General features: G+C 39.8%; 6 protein-coding genes across 10 annotated transcripts in view; 3 read left to right on the top strand and 3 right to left on the bottom strand.

Moving 5' to 3' along the window:
• The window catches only part of LOC113204620 (activator of basal transcription 1), an 8,579-nt gene extending 8,041 nt beyond the window's left edge, over positions 1-538 (bottom strand). Inside the window, exon 1 of the mRNA XM_026419856.2 lies at positions 160-538. Within this exon, the coding sequence (XP_026275641.1) occupies positions 160-397 (238 nt within the window). The 5' untranslated portion in view covers positions 398-538. The remainder of the gene's footprint in view (positions 1-159) is intronic.
• Positions 1-13,280, top strand: part of LOC113204510 (leukocyte elastase inhibitor-like) — a 38,563-nt gene that overhangs the window by 1,363 nt on the left and 23,920 nt on the right. The window lies entirely within an intron of this gene.
• Positions 706-2,261, top strand: LOC113204621 (B9 domain-containing protein 1). Its single transcript, XM_026419857.2, has 5 exons — positions 706-1,038; positions 1,124-1,235; positions 1,307-1,415; positions 1,491-1,609; positions 1,685-2,261. Exons 1-5 carry the CDS (start codon positions 910-912, stop codon positions 1,837-1,839), a joined length of 624 nt encoding a protein of 207 aa, XP_026275642.1. The 5' UTR covers positions 706-909; the 3' UTR covers positions 1,840-2,261.
• Positions 1,873-5,137, bottom strand: LOC113204618 (epoxide hydrolase 4). Its single transcript, XM_026419853.2, has 6 exons — positions 4,447-5,137; positions 3,968-4,095; positions 3,612-3,887; positions 3,383-3,534; positions 3,033-3,284; positions 1,873-2,953 (listed from the first exon to the last, which is right to left on the bottom strand). Exons 1-6 carry the CDS (start codon positions 4,678-4,680, stop codon positions 2,781-2,783), a joined length of 1,215 nt encoding a protein of 404 aa, XP_026275638.1. The 5' UTR covers positions 4,681-5,137; the 3' UTR covers positions 1,873-2,780.
• Positions 5,208-7,094, top strand: LOC113204619 (ribosome production factor 2 homolog). The gene is made up of 6 exons (XM_026419855.2): positions 5,208-5,370; positions 5,719-5,851; positions 5,974-6,133; positions 6,207-6,486; positions 6,573-6,717; positions 6,802-7,094. Exons 1-6 carry the CDS (start codon positions 5,348-5,350, stop codon positions 7,018-7,020), a joined length of 960 nt encoding a protein of 319 aa, XP_026275640.1. The 5' UTR covers positions 5,208-5,347; the 3' UTR covers positions 7,021-7,094.
• On the bottom strand, positions 7,191-12,498 carry LOC113204617 (transcription initiation factor IIA subunit 1). Of its 3 annotated transcripts, none has more exons than XM_052268404.1 (9): positions 12,349-12,498; positions 11,663-11,864; positions 10,648-10,752; positions 9,048-9,443; positions 8,841-8,966; positions 8,688-8,752; positions 8,429-8,581; positions 8,269-8,358; positions 7,191-8,174 (listed from the first exon to the last, which is right to left on the bottom strand). In XM_052268404.1, the coding sequence occupies exons 1-9, from the start codon at positions 12,370-12,372 to the stop codon at positions 8,067-8,069; spliced, it is 1,269 nt and encodes a 422-aa protein (XP_052124364.1). In that variant the 5' UTR covers positions 12,373-12,498; the 3' UTR covers positions 7,191-8,066. The 3 variants fall into 3 exon arrangements, with proteins under 3 accessions (XP_052124364.1, XP_026275636.1, XP_026275637.1); XM_026419851.2 differs by having other exon boundaries at positions 8,688-8,755; positions 12,349-12,497; XM_026419852.2 differs by lacking the exon at positions 10,648-10,752 and having other exon boundaries at positions 8,688-8,755; positions 12,349-12,497.

Raw genomic sequence — 13,280 nt, 5'->3', positions numbered from 1 at the left:
AATATTACACCAAACGAACTCTAACCTAAAACATCACATGTGCGTCACAACATTTAGGGAAAATTGAGCAGATTCAATCTTTCAACCTAGAAATGAAGAACCAATCGAACGCATCTATCGTAACTAAAATAGTCAATTCTGTGATGCCAAACTACTTACTTTTTTCTTCGGGTTGGAGAAATACCCTGTCAACTTCTCCATATTCACCGAAAATTTCCCGCACTTTCGTGACATTCATGAATTTGGGAATAGTTGACAAATATATAATTCCTCTTTTCTCTTTCTTCTTTATTTTTTGGGGTTTCGCAAGTGCTTGAGCCTCATTTTCACTGTTATTTTCCGAATCAGACGACGGGTTAGACATTGTGCACTCAGCAGGATCAGGCAACAGCGACATGTTGTATGGTTGTTTGTTTACACGTGCACTTGCTCTCGGCCTCTCGGCCCTTCGGTGCAAATACAAACAGTTCAGCTATTTGCACTACAAATTTTCAATTTCACTTAATGCAAGCCCCTCCGACGTTCGAAACAAATCAGACAGTAGAAAATAATTTTTTTGATTTACAACGATATAAATTTCAAATTGCTTCGTAAAAAAAAAAAACGAGTTGCGGTAAGCAACGTAACGTTAGAATATCACAGAATTTCAAAAATTTCTCATACTTAAGTGCTTTAATATTTCGCGTAGTTTGAACCGGTCTCTGTTGCTAGGCAACGATACATGACAACAAACATACAAAGCTGTACTAAGCTTCCTTTTCTCCTGCGTTCATTAAACAGATTGGATCATTTAACGAGTATCTATGACAGTTACAAATTAGGTGCTGTTTGTTATGTAGAGTTTAACTAGAATGTCATCTGACATTTAGAACATCTAATTTTTGCTAGCTACTTTGTTAGTTTGGAAGAATGTCCGCATCCAGTGGCCTTTTCCTTTTATCAACAACAGGCCAGATTGAGACAGCAGAGTTCCCTGGCTTTGATAACATTTACTGCAAGTACTGTTACATGTATGGATTGGATTGGGTGGTGACAGCGGTAAGTATATTATTACACACCCCTGATCATGTGTCAGATTTTTCAATAGTACATTTTCGGGGATTATTCTATTTTATTGTTCTAGGGCCTGGAAGAGGGAATTTCTCAGGTGGGCAGATGCAGCAATGATGAGCGAAGAATTTTTGTATGGAACTTCCCCCTAGAGATAACATTTAAAAGTACAAATCCTTTTGGATGTAAGTTTAAACAGAATGAGGCTCTCTGTGAAACATGTCCTTTTCTTTTAATACATTGCTGAACTTTAAAGGGCCGCAGCTGATCATTAGCTGCTATGGACTAGACACTTTTGGAAATGATGTTGTTAGAGGCTATGGTGTTTGTCACCTTCCTGTCAGTGCAGGACAACACTTCAAAACGTAAGACTCAACCAGTTGCATTGTGACTTCAAAGAGCATTTTTTCCTATTAACACACATTTGGTTTCTTTTGTAGGATACCAATGTTTGTTCCTGAATCTACATCACTTCTTCAAAAAATGACGGCATGGTTGACAGGACGTCGACCAGAATATGTTGATCCGAGAGTTCTTGCACAAGGCGAAGGAAGAGAAGGTAAAAGCTGTGTCAATATTTTTCCTCAGTTTGTATGAGCATAAGATGCTCTAACTGATATTCTTCTGCTTTCAGTGACAAGGGTTCGTTCTCAAGGAAACGTGAAAGTGAGTTTCAATATAGTCACGAAGGATTTACAGTCATTAGGATACCAAAATTCACCAAACATGACAACAGTAACATCGGTGGGTGCTCTTTCATCACACATGGACAACCTAAATATTGAATAAACTGAAAACATATTTTTGTAAAAACTATAGGTCTTAAAAAAAACACATGTTTATTATTACACACACTTAAAATCCGTTTTATAGAACTCATCAAGGTGGGAAATATACTGCCTCAATGGCATTTCAAACAGTTAAAAAATTGAAGTATACAGGACAAAGATGTTTGATTATCAACATAAAATAAAATTGAAAACAAAAACGAGATCTACATACAATGTACTGCCATTGCCAATATGACAATAAATGAAAACAAAAAGTGCCACAGAAAAGAGGCTTTTGATCTTGTAAGCTCACAGACAGCCATGTGCCATGCCAAGAAGCATTTTGACACACTTCCTTTGAACCTCAAATTTACACAAAGGGAAAAAACAGGCTTAAATAATAAGATGAAATAAAAGCATCCTCATAAAAATTTAAAAAAATATAACGAAAACAAAACAAGAAAACACTGAGTATTTTTGATAAGACTCAAGTAAGTGAGCTAAAAAATAAAAGATGCAGAACATTGATAAATTTCTGGAGGAATAAGTAAGACAACTGACTAGAAAGCTGACTGTTGTAACTTTGGTTTGACATTGTGAATGCTGCATTAAGACTTCGACGATACATACTAGGCACTAGGTAAACTACGACTACCACAATCAAGTAAGTTCATGTTTTTGAAAAGAATAGCTATGCCAGAGAAGCTAATTAATAAATTGATTGTGACTAAGGGAAAATGACAAAGTTGTTGATGCTGATAATTTACTTACTGTAAAATCTAAATATCACAACAAATCTGACATTGAAATTTACTTAGCTGTAATTTTGTGTTTCTACCAACAGAAAGAAAACACAACACTTTTACATAAAAAAGCTGCTTTCATAATGTGAATTTTAGGACAAATACCACATTGTATATTTTATATTACACCTGCATTACTAACAAGTAAATAAATTACTCAACTTGCCGACTGAGCTAGTGCAAGAGCTCGAGTTGGAATCCCTGCAACTCCGCTTGTAGTTTTCTGAACAACATCAAGCATTTCTTTACCATACCACATGGTTGAGCTAAACATACGGTTCACAAGACCCAGAGAAGATTCCTTCTGTGGAGATTTCACCTGAGGTTTCTCTGTTAAAAAATAATTTTCTCTAATATTATGGTTTTCCTTCCAACACAGTAAAGCCGCAAATAACAAAACTGTACTTACCAATGAGGAAGGATAAAAGTAATTTGTTGACTGCATCAGGGCATTCCTGGTGAGGGAAGTGGCCAGCACCTTCAACCATTTTGACTAGAAATTTTTCCACATAATCTGATGACTTCACAATGCTCTCCAAATTCACCCATGGATCTTTGTTTCCAGTCAGCAGTAAAGTAGGAACATTCACAGCACCTCTGCCTTCACCCACTCTCCAAAAAGGAAGATTGCGGTAGTAGTTTATGGGTCCAGTCCAATCCTCTGTAAATCCATTTCACAAAAACAAATGCCAAATTTATAATTGAGAAATTGGAACTAATGAAAATGAAAAAAAGGTGTGTGGTTTCCACTAAGTTTACCTCTCCTAGAAAAAGTGTACTTGTAAGCATCAAGATATTCTTCCTGGCCCTTCCTAGATTTCAGATGCTGGTAGCACTGATCAATAATGCCTAGATCGTTGGTAAGTGCCTCCATTTCAGCTAAACTAGGAAGCTGACTAAGATGTAACCATCTATAGACAGGATTCAAAAAAGTGATTTCAAGCATAAAATAACATGCTGTTTTAAAGGTGGAAAAACTATCACTTACCTTGAATTAAAAGCACTTGTTTTGGGCAGACAGGTCCAATAGACATTAGGATGAGGACATGAAATTGCAACAAACTTTGTTACAACATCAGGATAACAATGAACAAGGAACCATCCCAGAAGGGCTCCAAGATCATGGCCAATTATCATGCAGCTCCTTACACCAAGAGCAGCAATGAGGCTTCTGAGCTCAGCCACGACAGTTGAAAGTTGGTAACTGCGAGCTGAAAGTGGCTTGTCTGAATCACCAAATCCCTTTAAATCTAAGGCTACAACTCTGCAAACAAACCATAAAATTTGAGTACTGATTGATGATTTAATAGCAGCAGTGTACAAATAGTAGAGATTTACTGTTACCTGAAGTAGCTAGATAAAACAGGAACCTGTTGTCTCCACCCAATCCAACAGTCCGGAAAACCATGAAGCAGTAGAATAAGGGGACGATCTCTACCTCCTCCGCATTCAACGTAATGCAGTTTCACTCCCTGAAAAATGTAAAACAAGTATTCATTGATAAGCATCATCTAAAACTAGAACGGGAAATAAATTAAGCAATTTGATAAAATCATTAGCTCGGTGCACCTTCTAAAATACAACTGAATAAAACTAATAAAAAAAATGAGTTCCAAGAGAAAAGAAGACTGCAGCTACAATGGCACAAACTGGTCCAAAGTTCAAAACAAAAGGGAAACAAATATGGGGTGACATTGTGGTGTCAGCACGCCAGATAGAGCAGGGTGCAGCAACAGGTAGGCCGTTAACAGGTGGTTGCTACAGAGCTCTGCTCGAGCTGAGTGCTGAGTGCTGCGAGCTGGAAGAGGACAAGAGGTCCGTACCTTTAACTTGACGTACGAGTGAGAACCGAGGTTGGCCTCAAGGAGGCAGGCTGGCGGGCTCCCTCTCTTCTCCGAGGATCCGCCCGCATAGTTTGCGTTCCATAGCCGCAGCAAGAATCGCTTCAGCAGGATCCACAGGCCACACAGCAGGGAGCAGACGTGAATCTTGATCCTGTCCCAAGACGAGATCTTGACGATGCAGTCCATGCCGACAGCCGATGCACAGTCCAACATGATCCCGATGTCCCGACACCAGCTGACAGTGGTCAGAAGTGTAGCTCTCCTGTTCTGTGCGGCCGGCCCTCACTCCGTCCCGTCGGCGCTGAATCGAATCACGTCAATGACAAAGACACCCACCCGCCCGGTGTCTTTGGACCCGAGTGAGGAGTGAGCAGTGAGCTGATGATGCTGATGAGCGATGCGGCTCGGGGACTCCGAGGGCCGAGGGCTCCGAGGAGAGAGAGAGAGAGAGGAGGACAGCCCGCCCCTCCGGCTCGGTCTTCTGCTCTGCCACTCCGCTCGACAAACATGAGATCAATAACGGACCGGACGGGACCTATCTCAAAGTACAATCAGGAAAAGAAACTGCGATGCATTCGACGCCCACGAAGCGTGAAGTTGGCTTGCTGACGTCACAAATTATCAAAAAATTATGCTCCAGATTATTCTTCTGATTCCGATGGGCATATAAAAAATGACAGCACTTCTCCCCACCCCTCTTCCTTCCTTCCTCCCCTCCCAGTCTTCTGCTTATTTGCAGTGCATGGAACACACATACGTTATTTGCACAGCGCAGTGTCTGCTTTGCTCGGTCGCAGTTTTCCTTTCACCACCACCACATGTTGACGCATGCGTTTGTTAGGTTAGACACTCTTGAGTCAACTCAACACAGTCTGTGAAAATGCCAGTTCTACAAAGAATTAAGTGAGTAACCCGAAGGTCGGAGGTGTGATTTACTAATATGTGAGCTTTATAATTCCTGAAAGCTTGATAAGGGCCTATTGCGTTCAGTACCTTTCACAGTAGACCTCTTGCGTGCCATGTCGACTGGATTGTTTTCTCTTTAAGTCGGAGGGACCACCGCTATCATCCTGTGGAATTTAGTTTTGGTGTTTCATTATTGGATAAACGTCTTTACTTCTAGGAAATTCATCCGAATTCGTGTCCTACATAACATACATAACCTGTAGTTGTGGGACATGCGACTTTCAACATTAGTTTGTCCCTTTTGAGAATATTGGTATATATATATTTTCACCTTTTTGTTTGCAGAAAACCAACCACCCACAAGGGGAAAAAAGTGTTGCTCTCCAAAGAACCGCAAGTCATTGAAAACACTAAGCAAACTTTCCTGTTAAAGGGCAGAAAGACTGGAGGAATCATAAATGATTGTCTTAAAGATTTTGTAAGTTCATCCCAGAGAGGACGAGTTTCATCAAAACTGTTGTAGTGAAAAATGTAATGTGCATGGAACGTAATGTAATAAGAGTTGTTTTTTACTCGTTCTTTTTTCTTTCCTGATTTTAGTTCTCATTGAAGAAACCTGATGCAGTTATGCTGTCCCAGAAAAATGACATCTTACCGTTTGAAGATGCCTCTTTTCTGGAGCAGTCCGGAAAAAAGAGAGATGCCAATTTGTTTATTTTTGGATCTCATACTAAAAAAAGACCCAATAATTTGATAATAGGTTTGTACATATTTCTGCATCATAAGTTAAATGTCATTGTTGTCGATTTCTTAAATATTGCATACATTTCCAGGAAGGTTATATGATTACCAGCTGTTAGATATGGTTGAACTAGGGGTTGAAAATTTTACTTCAATGATAGAGTTTAAAAATGAAAAGGTTGGTCTTGGTTTGAAGCCTTGTCTGGTGTTCAATGGAGATCTGTGGTCACAGCACCATGAGTACCAGCGATTAAAAAATCTGTTAGTAGACTTATTCCATCGGGAAACTGCAAGTGCTGTGAGACTTCAGGGTATTGAACATGTCATAGCTTTCACAGCTGTTGAGGGCAAGATTTATATGAAAAGCTATAGGTCAGTATACCCGTTTAATGGAAGTGCAGTATGTTGAGTTTCTTCATTTCGTGGCTTTTATATGCATTTGTTATTTTAACCCTTAGAATCTTGCTGAAGAAATCTGGACAGAGAACTCCTCGTATTGAACTTGAGGAAATTGGCCCTTCTGCTGAAATGAAACTTAGGAGAACAAAGCTTGCATCTGATGACCTACTCAAAACAGCATGCAAGCAACCGAAAGAACTCAAGGTTAGACAATTAAAGCAAAATTTGTTTTCCATCTTTCCTGGCAGATTAGGCAAAGTATTTATCTTAACTTTGTATTTTTAACAGATCAAGAAGAAGAAGAATGTTACCAAGGACAATTTGGGCACCACACACGGGCGTATTCATGTTCCCAAGCAGAAGATTGACAAGCTACAGACCAGAAAGATGAAGGGTCTTAAGAAAACTTCTGCTGAGAGAAAAGAGGACAGGGCTGCCCTGAAGAAGAGAAGAGCTGAACAAGAAGCCAGTGGCATTAGTACTAAACGCTTACGCTCACAATCGTGAGAAAATCATAGTTAATAAGGTAAATGTTTGGAATCTGACCGTGATTAAAGAATTGAGTAGATTACTCTCTTTCATTCGTTGTGATACTTGTTGAAATCTGACTTGATTTATTGAGAAACAACACCACTTTGGCCAAGAAGCCTCGCAAGGGAAATGAAATAAAACAAATATACAAAACAAAGACACTAGTATTCTACAGATGTACATAAACTGGACATACATTCCACTTTGAGCAACTGTGATAAGGAATGCAGGAATACTTTGAAAATGACAATACAAAAGAATAAAAATTGAGTTCATTGTTCCAGGATATAAAGAAAACCAATTTAATTTTAACAAGAACTGAAACAATTATTTCATTAGTGACCAACATAGCAAACAATGTCTAGAAATACAGCGTGATGCATTTAAATAAGTTACAGGTTCTATGGGCCATATCTTCTGATAGTTAATATCACAATTACATTAGTTTTACTTAATAGCAAGAACGATTGGCTTTTGCGCCCTTAAGATATAAATCCTACAGGAAGGGGATGCTGACAAGACAGATCAATGATCAATATACATGACTACTTCTGGCAATCCAGAAAAATCAGTTCAAAAAAAAAAAAACACACAAAAAATGGAAAGGAATTAAAGCAGGTACAAGCTGAAACGCCAGTCAATGCAATGGAAAACAAAGCACTCCAAATGCAGCCAATGACTGGCCAGCCAATCTGCTCTGCAGGGAAATTAACATACGTACATAACTAAGAAGTCTGATCCAGCAGTGATGGACATGAATACCAATGTACAAGATTAATGACAAACTTATTGTACAATACTTACAGTAGAACCTAATGTGCACACCCACAATTACAACCATTTTCATCTTCACAGAGATCAAATAGCTGAGAAACCAGTGAACACATCAACACATCCCCTTTGGTAACAGACCAAACAATATGCAGGTCTTTCACATTGGTAAATTGCATTAAAGAAGAGACATTTCTACAATTTCTCTGTTGCCTTTCCAAATTCAGCATTGCTGACTTGGTCATACATGTTCACCACTCAGCATCTCCAGTTGCCCTTTGAAAGACAAAATCTTTACCATTTAAGTTCATAATACCATCCTTCAGATAAAATTTCCACTTGTTACGAGTTCTAGTAATCTGTGGGATTTAAAAAAGTAGGGTACCATTAATCAAAGGAAATTTATCAGATGTACATAAATAGTAGAAATTAAATTTCAGATGACAAACTTACCTTGTCATATTGGCACACAACTACATTTTCAGTATCAAAAAGGTCTTGAGGGTCATCATCACTTACATCATCTTCTGAATTCAAAGGTTCCTTTTAAAAACAAAAAGATGTTAAAAATAGTTGAGAATAGAGGAATAAAAAAAAGGATAAATGAACGTACTTCTTCAGCGCCACCCTCGTTTTCGTTGTTTTCATCATCCTCATGTTCATCAATGTCATCATCTTCATCAAAGTCATCATCATCGTCATCATCGTCATCTTCTTCTTCAGATGTGTCAAGTGCTCCATCTAACTGTGATATGGTGTTTGCGGTCTAGAGGTAAGGCATCAAGATGGAGGTAAAGTGGTGTATCAAAGTAAACATTTAAAATTTACAAAAAGAGAAGGAGAAGAGAGAAGGAAAAAGGAAGGATTCATACTTGGTTTTGATGACCAAAAGTGGTAACTCCATTATTTTGATTATTAGAAGACTGCAACTGAGCTGCTGCTGTAATTGCATAGATATTACAAAACCTGAACATAGGGAAATAAACAGCAATGCCCATAGATGTTCACTTTAAAAAATTAACTACCATTAGCAGCTTGTCCCTGGAGAGCTGCATTAACATGTTGTTGCAATAGAGAACAAGCCAGGGCCAAAGGCAGATTCATGGTGGCGGATATGACAGGACCAGTGAGAACTTGCTGTAGCTGGTTACCTGTAAAAAATGTTATGCCATGAAAAAACAAAAACAAAAATTAAAGCCAACAGCCATAAGCAAACTAATCAATTTTATTACCTGTTAATGCAGATGCAGGTACATGAATTGTAAGTACTCGAGGTTGAGCATCAGGAACACCAGCTTGCGGGGGCAATGTGATTTGAATAGGTACCTGTCGGTTAGGATCAGAGGCCAAAGCAAAAGCTGGGGCAGGTGCCTGCGGAGTAGTTTGCTGGGTTGTCTGAGTAGTGGGTTGCTGCACAGGTTGACTCTTCATAAGTGGAACCTGACTTTGTGTAGATTGGAGAGTAGGTTGTTGAAGTCGGACTAGCTGCTGTTGGGCTGTAGTAATTGTTTGACTAACACCACTTTGAGCAAGTCCTTGACCTAGAGGCATTGTGCCTGAGCCCTGCATTAGTGTTGCACCGTTACTTGCATTCATTCCCACTGATTGAACAGGGGCTGATATTGGAACTGTAAATTAACAGACAAAGAAAAAAAACAAATAAAAAAAGAGCTCTTTTCAAGGGTGACATGTAAGTCCAAAAAATATTTTTCAAATAAAATACTATACTAATGAATCAGCTGAACAAATAACTTGAATGTTTCATACATGGAATTAAGGCATGCAATTATTCCTTTAAGTCAGTTTTTTACCCAGAACCTTTACTTCAAACTGTGTGAAATTGCTTGCAGAAATTCTGTTTTGGGGTTTGATATTCTAAAACCAAAACCAATAGTAAGCCACAAAAAGGCTAGAAAAAGATTTCAAGCAAAAGGACATTTCTATCAGTGAGAGTTTTCCTAAACTATGTCCTCAAATGTCCAAAACATTTCTCGGAAAATGAGAGGCTAGCTTTTCTTGAATTGTCAAGTGATCAGCCATTTCCTTTTCTCTCTCCAGACCTCACTTCCCCAGCCCCAAGTAGTAAGGCTTTGATCTTCACTTAACATGATGACCAATATACAGAAAAACATGCATGAAACATGCATGAAACAATGGTGGAAAAAATTTGTTGTATTACATAAGCAGGTATATAATAGGACACAAGCAAAATCAAGTAACTATGCCAAAACAGTAATACACTACTGCTACTAAGTAGTTATAAACTATTATACACAGCACAAGTTTTCAAGCTGGAGCACATTTAACCAGAATATGTATTGATCAGAAGAATCAGAAAGCACAAATGGCACATTAATAAAGAACAAAATGCTTGGCACAACCTTTAAAGAGTTAAGCTTACTAAGACCTTAATTCAAACAGTTACTACATAGTTTAGAGGCATAGCTCCAAGAATGAGGAAAATGCTTAAATGAGATTAAAAAGCCTTCAAATGCTACACAGCTACCAGCTCCTGAAAAAGTATCAAAAAATGTATAGAAAAGAACCAATCAGGGTTGAAACTGAGACATGATTTGAGCACTTTAAGCATTAACTATAAAAGCAAGGCAAATAGAAATAGCATCAGTTTAAACATGCAGCATTCTACATTACAAAAGAAAAGAAGGTACATTACACAGTAGCAAGAATTACCAAAACTGGAAGCAAGCAAAAAAATTGACACATGATGAGAAGCAGTAGATGACAATAATGGAATGCTGTGACAGGAAGAAAGGATTAAGAAAATGCCTTCACCCATGCATCTGGCAGAGGTGGGCCCAGGCCGAGGCTCACCTTTCACATCGGCAGCATTTTCTGCTGCTGCCGTTGGGACTACGGCAGCAGCAGCAGCTGCAGCTGCAGCTTTAGCAGCTGCCGCCTGACTCTTCTTTGATCCACCTGCAACAAAGCTTTTGCTACAGCCTACAAACTAGTTCAAAACATGATAAAGCCTTCATAGCTTGGAAGCTTCTGCCCCGTTAGAAATAAATAACAGGGCACTGAGATAATTCTATTGTTTAACATCCTCAGGGGAATAATAACAAATATGACCCATTAGACAAGTATTTACATAGATATGGCCCTCCCTATGATTTTGACACCTTTGGGGTTCTGTCTTCTTTGCAAGCTAACACATTCCTCATCCATTGACTTCTTGTCAAATAAAAATCTAATGATAACAAAACTCAACATCAGGCAAAAAGGCACAGTCAGAATGTAATCCTCACACTCAATACCACTGACATGACCAGGCAAACTGTCTGCAGATGGTGAATCTACAAATAAATGTCATAAATTAAATGTCTAATTAATTGTCACACTAATCTTATTCACCACTACACAAAAACTTGGAAGCACAACACATAAAATGAGTCAACAATTACCAAAGTCAAGCAAGCAGCAATTAATTGGAGGAAATAAAAAGTACAACTGTAACCAATTTACACCAGAGAAGTGGGGTACCACAAGAACCCAAAAACCAGAAGGTAATACCTTAAAGACACCAACACATTGAAAATGTGAGGCTCCCTGGCATTTGTCCATTAACAAATCAAAATCTCTGAAATATCTTTGATTTATCTTACTTGTGGCAACCCTGGAAACAACGATAAAGTACTCTGGTGCAATAATTGTACTCAGCTCCATTTAAAACTAGAATATTAAATCTAATATGTATTACGTTGTAACAAAACAAGATGTTCAAACCACCATGCCACACATCAATTTTATAATATTAACTGCTATTTAAAGTAAATATAAGTGACAAAGCATAAATTATTAACTTTCTTTCATCAACGATATTCCATACCTGATTTAGAATTAGACTTTTGACCAAGAAGAGGTGGAGCAGGGTCCAATGGTTCTGGAACTTCGACTGCTTTGTTTGCATTTAACTTCATTTCCCATAGTTGTTTTAATTCTTGCAATACTTGGTCATCAACTCCTTCATCTAAAAATGCTTCTCGGACACCAGTGATGACATCCTCAATGACACTGTTGTACAATTTTAACTGGAACAAAATATTTAAAATATCATGATCTTGGCAAGTTAATCTAGCCTCGGTATTAGTATAGTTATTTTGATGAGACCGAAAATTGAATGGTAAGAAAATATAGCCTATTTCTATTCTAATCCCACCCACACCTTTTACAGAGATAAAATGTGTAATTTATGTACAAATTTCGAATCAGAAAATAGTGCTTGGGAGGTTACAACAATACTTCAAGCAATGTTCAAGTCGTCACACAAAAGTAACAGACTTGCACGGTGACAGAGTGGTGCGTTTCGACGGTGAAGGTTCAACGGAACAGAGAAAAGTTAAACGCGAGATGAAATGCAGAGAGGGATGGTGAGCGGTGGTCGGACCCGTGAAGAACCTAACCCTACATCTCCCCTCGGCACTCAGCAGATAAAAAACATTCTGCTGCAGGTATGCGGTAACAATATCTACAAAGCCTACGAGACTAGAGTTTGGTAGGAAAAGTCCAACTTACCACGCCAGTCTGACTCAACGCCATTATTCTAAAAGCTAATTGATCTTAAGCTACTCAGATAAAAGGCGACCAGTACTACAACAAGCCACCTTCCCCTCCTCCTGCTGGTCATACAGACAAGACGGGCTGTACTGTACTACCGTCGCCCCTCCCCTCCTCGCCCCCCTCGCCCAGCTCTTGTCTCGTCTCTGCGACCGCGTGCCGAATGGGTTGCCTAACCATCCGGCGTCCGCTTGTCACGAGTCGCAAAACACCGCATGCGCACCGGCGGGGGGCCGGGGGGAAGGGGGTGGGGACGGGGGGTACTTGCGGCTGCGGCTCGCCGCCCGCGGGCGGGGCTGGCAGACTAGGCGCTGAAGACGAGCGCCAGTAGTACGCTCCCGCCCGCCGACCACATTCATGGATTGTTTTGTTTCCAAACTATTTGCAAGTCGTCTCGCTCGAGTTGGCTCGCCGCGGCCGCGATGGGCCGTAGTTGGGTGTGGTGCGGCGGGACGGAACGGAGTGGCCCGCGATAAAACAGTCCGGGCAAGCGACAGTATGCGGGTGGGGCTCACAAGCGGCAAGGACACTGGCCTTAGTATGTCATCTCATGTGATGGTCAACTCTTTCTTCTTATTTTCCATTTTCTCAGAAACGGGAAATGAAAAGAAGTCAGAGCCACGAGTGCAGTGCGCCTTATTGGCCTTATGGTAGGCAACCCGGCCGTTCACACGCACGCGGTACAGTCAGTGCTGCCGAAGTAAAGTAGGCAAAATAATTGCCACGCAGTACTCAAGTGTTTAGTGGGCTGCATACGCCAAGTTACTGAGGTGGTGCCGTACATACTTCCGTCGTTAGAATGCGTCCACTTCCGCAGCGCTTCCCCGAAAGCTGTTCTCTGTCGTTCCACAGCAACTAACAGAATCTGCTGCGACCTGCGCCGACCAGAG

This window comes from Frankliniella occidentalis, unplaced genomic scaffold (genome assembly GCF_000697945.3).
Source record: "Frankliniella occidentalis isolate FOCC.00 unplaced genomic scaffold, Focc_3.1 Scaffold69, whole genome shotgun sequence".
NCBI lineage: Eukaryota > Metazoa > Arthropoda > Insecta > Thysanoptera > Thripidae > Frankliniella > Frankliniella occidentalis.
This window is presented reverse-complemented; position numbering and strand designations above follow the sequence as displayed.

Excerpts from the sequence above, each read along its gene's own strand:
- LOC113204621 (XM_026419857.2), top strand. The coding sequence starts at position 910 with ATGTCCGCATCCAGTGGCCTTTTCCTTTTATCAACAACAGGCCAGATT. Across the intron at positions 1,039-1,123 it reads TGGATTGGGTGGTGACAGCG|GGCCTGGAAGAGGGAATTTC; the intron begins GTAAGTATATTA and ends TTATTGTTCTAG. Across the intron at positions 1,416-1,490 it reads GCAGGACAACACTTCAAAAC|GATACCAATGTTTGTTCCTG; the intron begins GTAAGACTCAAC and ends TTTCTTTTGTAG.
- LOC113204618 (XM_026419853.2), bottom strand. The coding sequence starts at position 4,680 with ATGTTGGACTGTGCATCGGCTGTCGGCATGGACTGCATCGTCAAGATC. Across the intron at positions 3,535-3,611 it reads ACAAGTGCTTTTAATTCAAG|ATGGTTACATCTTAGTCAGC; the intron begins GTAAGTGATAGT and ends TCCTGTCTATAG. Across the intron at positions 3,285-3,382 it reads GTACACTTTTTCTAGGAGAG|AGGATTGGACTGGACCCATA; the intron begins GTAAACTTAGTG and ends ATGGATTTACAG.
- LOC113204619 (XM_026419855.2), top strand. The coding sequence starts at position 5,348 with ATGCCAGTTCTACAAAGAATTAA. Across the intron at positions 5,852-5,973 it reads ATGATTGTCTTAAAGATTTT|TTCTCATTGAAGAAACCTGA; the intron begins GTAAGTTCATCC and ends TCCTGATTTTAG. Across the intron at positions 6,718-6,801 it reads AGCAACCGAAAGAACTCAAG|ATCAAGAAGAAGAAGAATGT; the intron begins GTTAGACAATTA and ends TATTTTTAACAG.
- LOC113204617 (XM_026419851.2), bottom strand. The coding sequence starts at position 12,372 with ATGGCGTTGAGTCAGACTGGCGTG. Across the intron at positions 8,359-8,428 it reads ACGAGGGTGGCGCTGAAGAA|GAACCTTTGAATTCAGAAGA; the intron begins GTACGTTCATTT and ends TGTTTTTAAAAG. Across the intron at positions 8,175-8,268 it reads TTGTGTGCCAATATGACAAG|ATTACTAGAACTCGTAACAA; the intron begins GTAAGTTTGTCA and ends TAAATCCCACAG.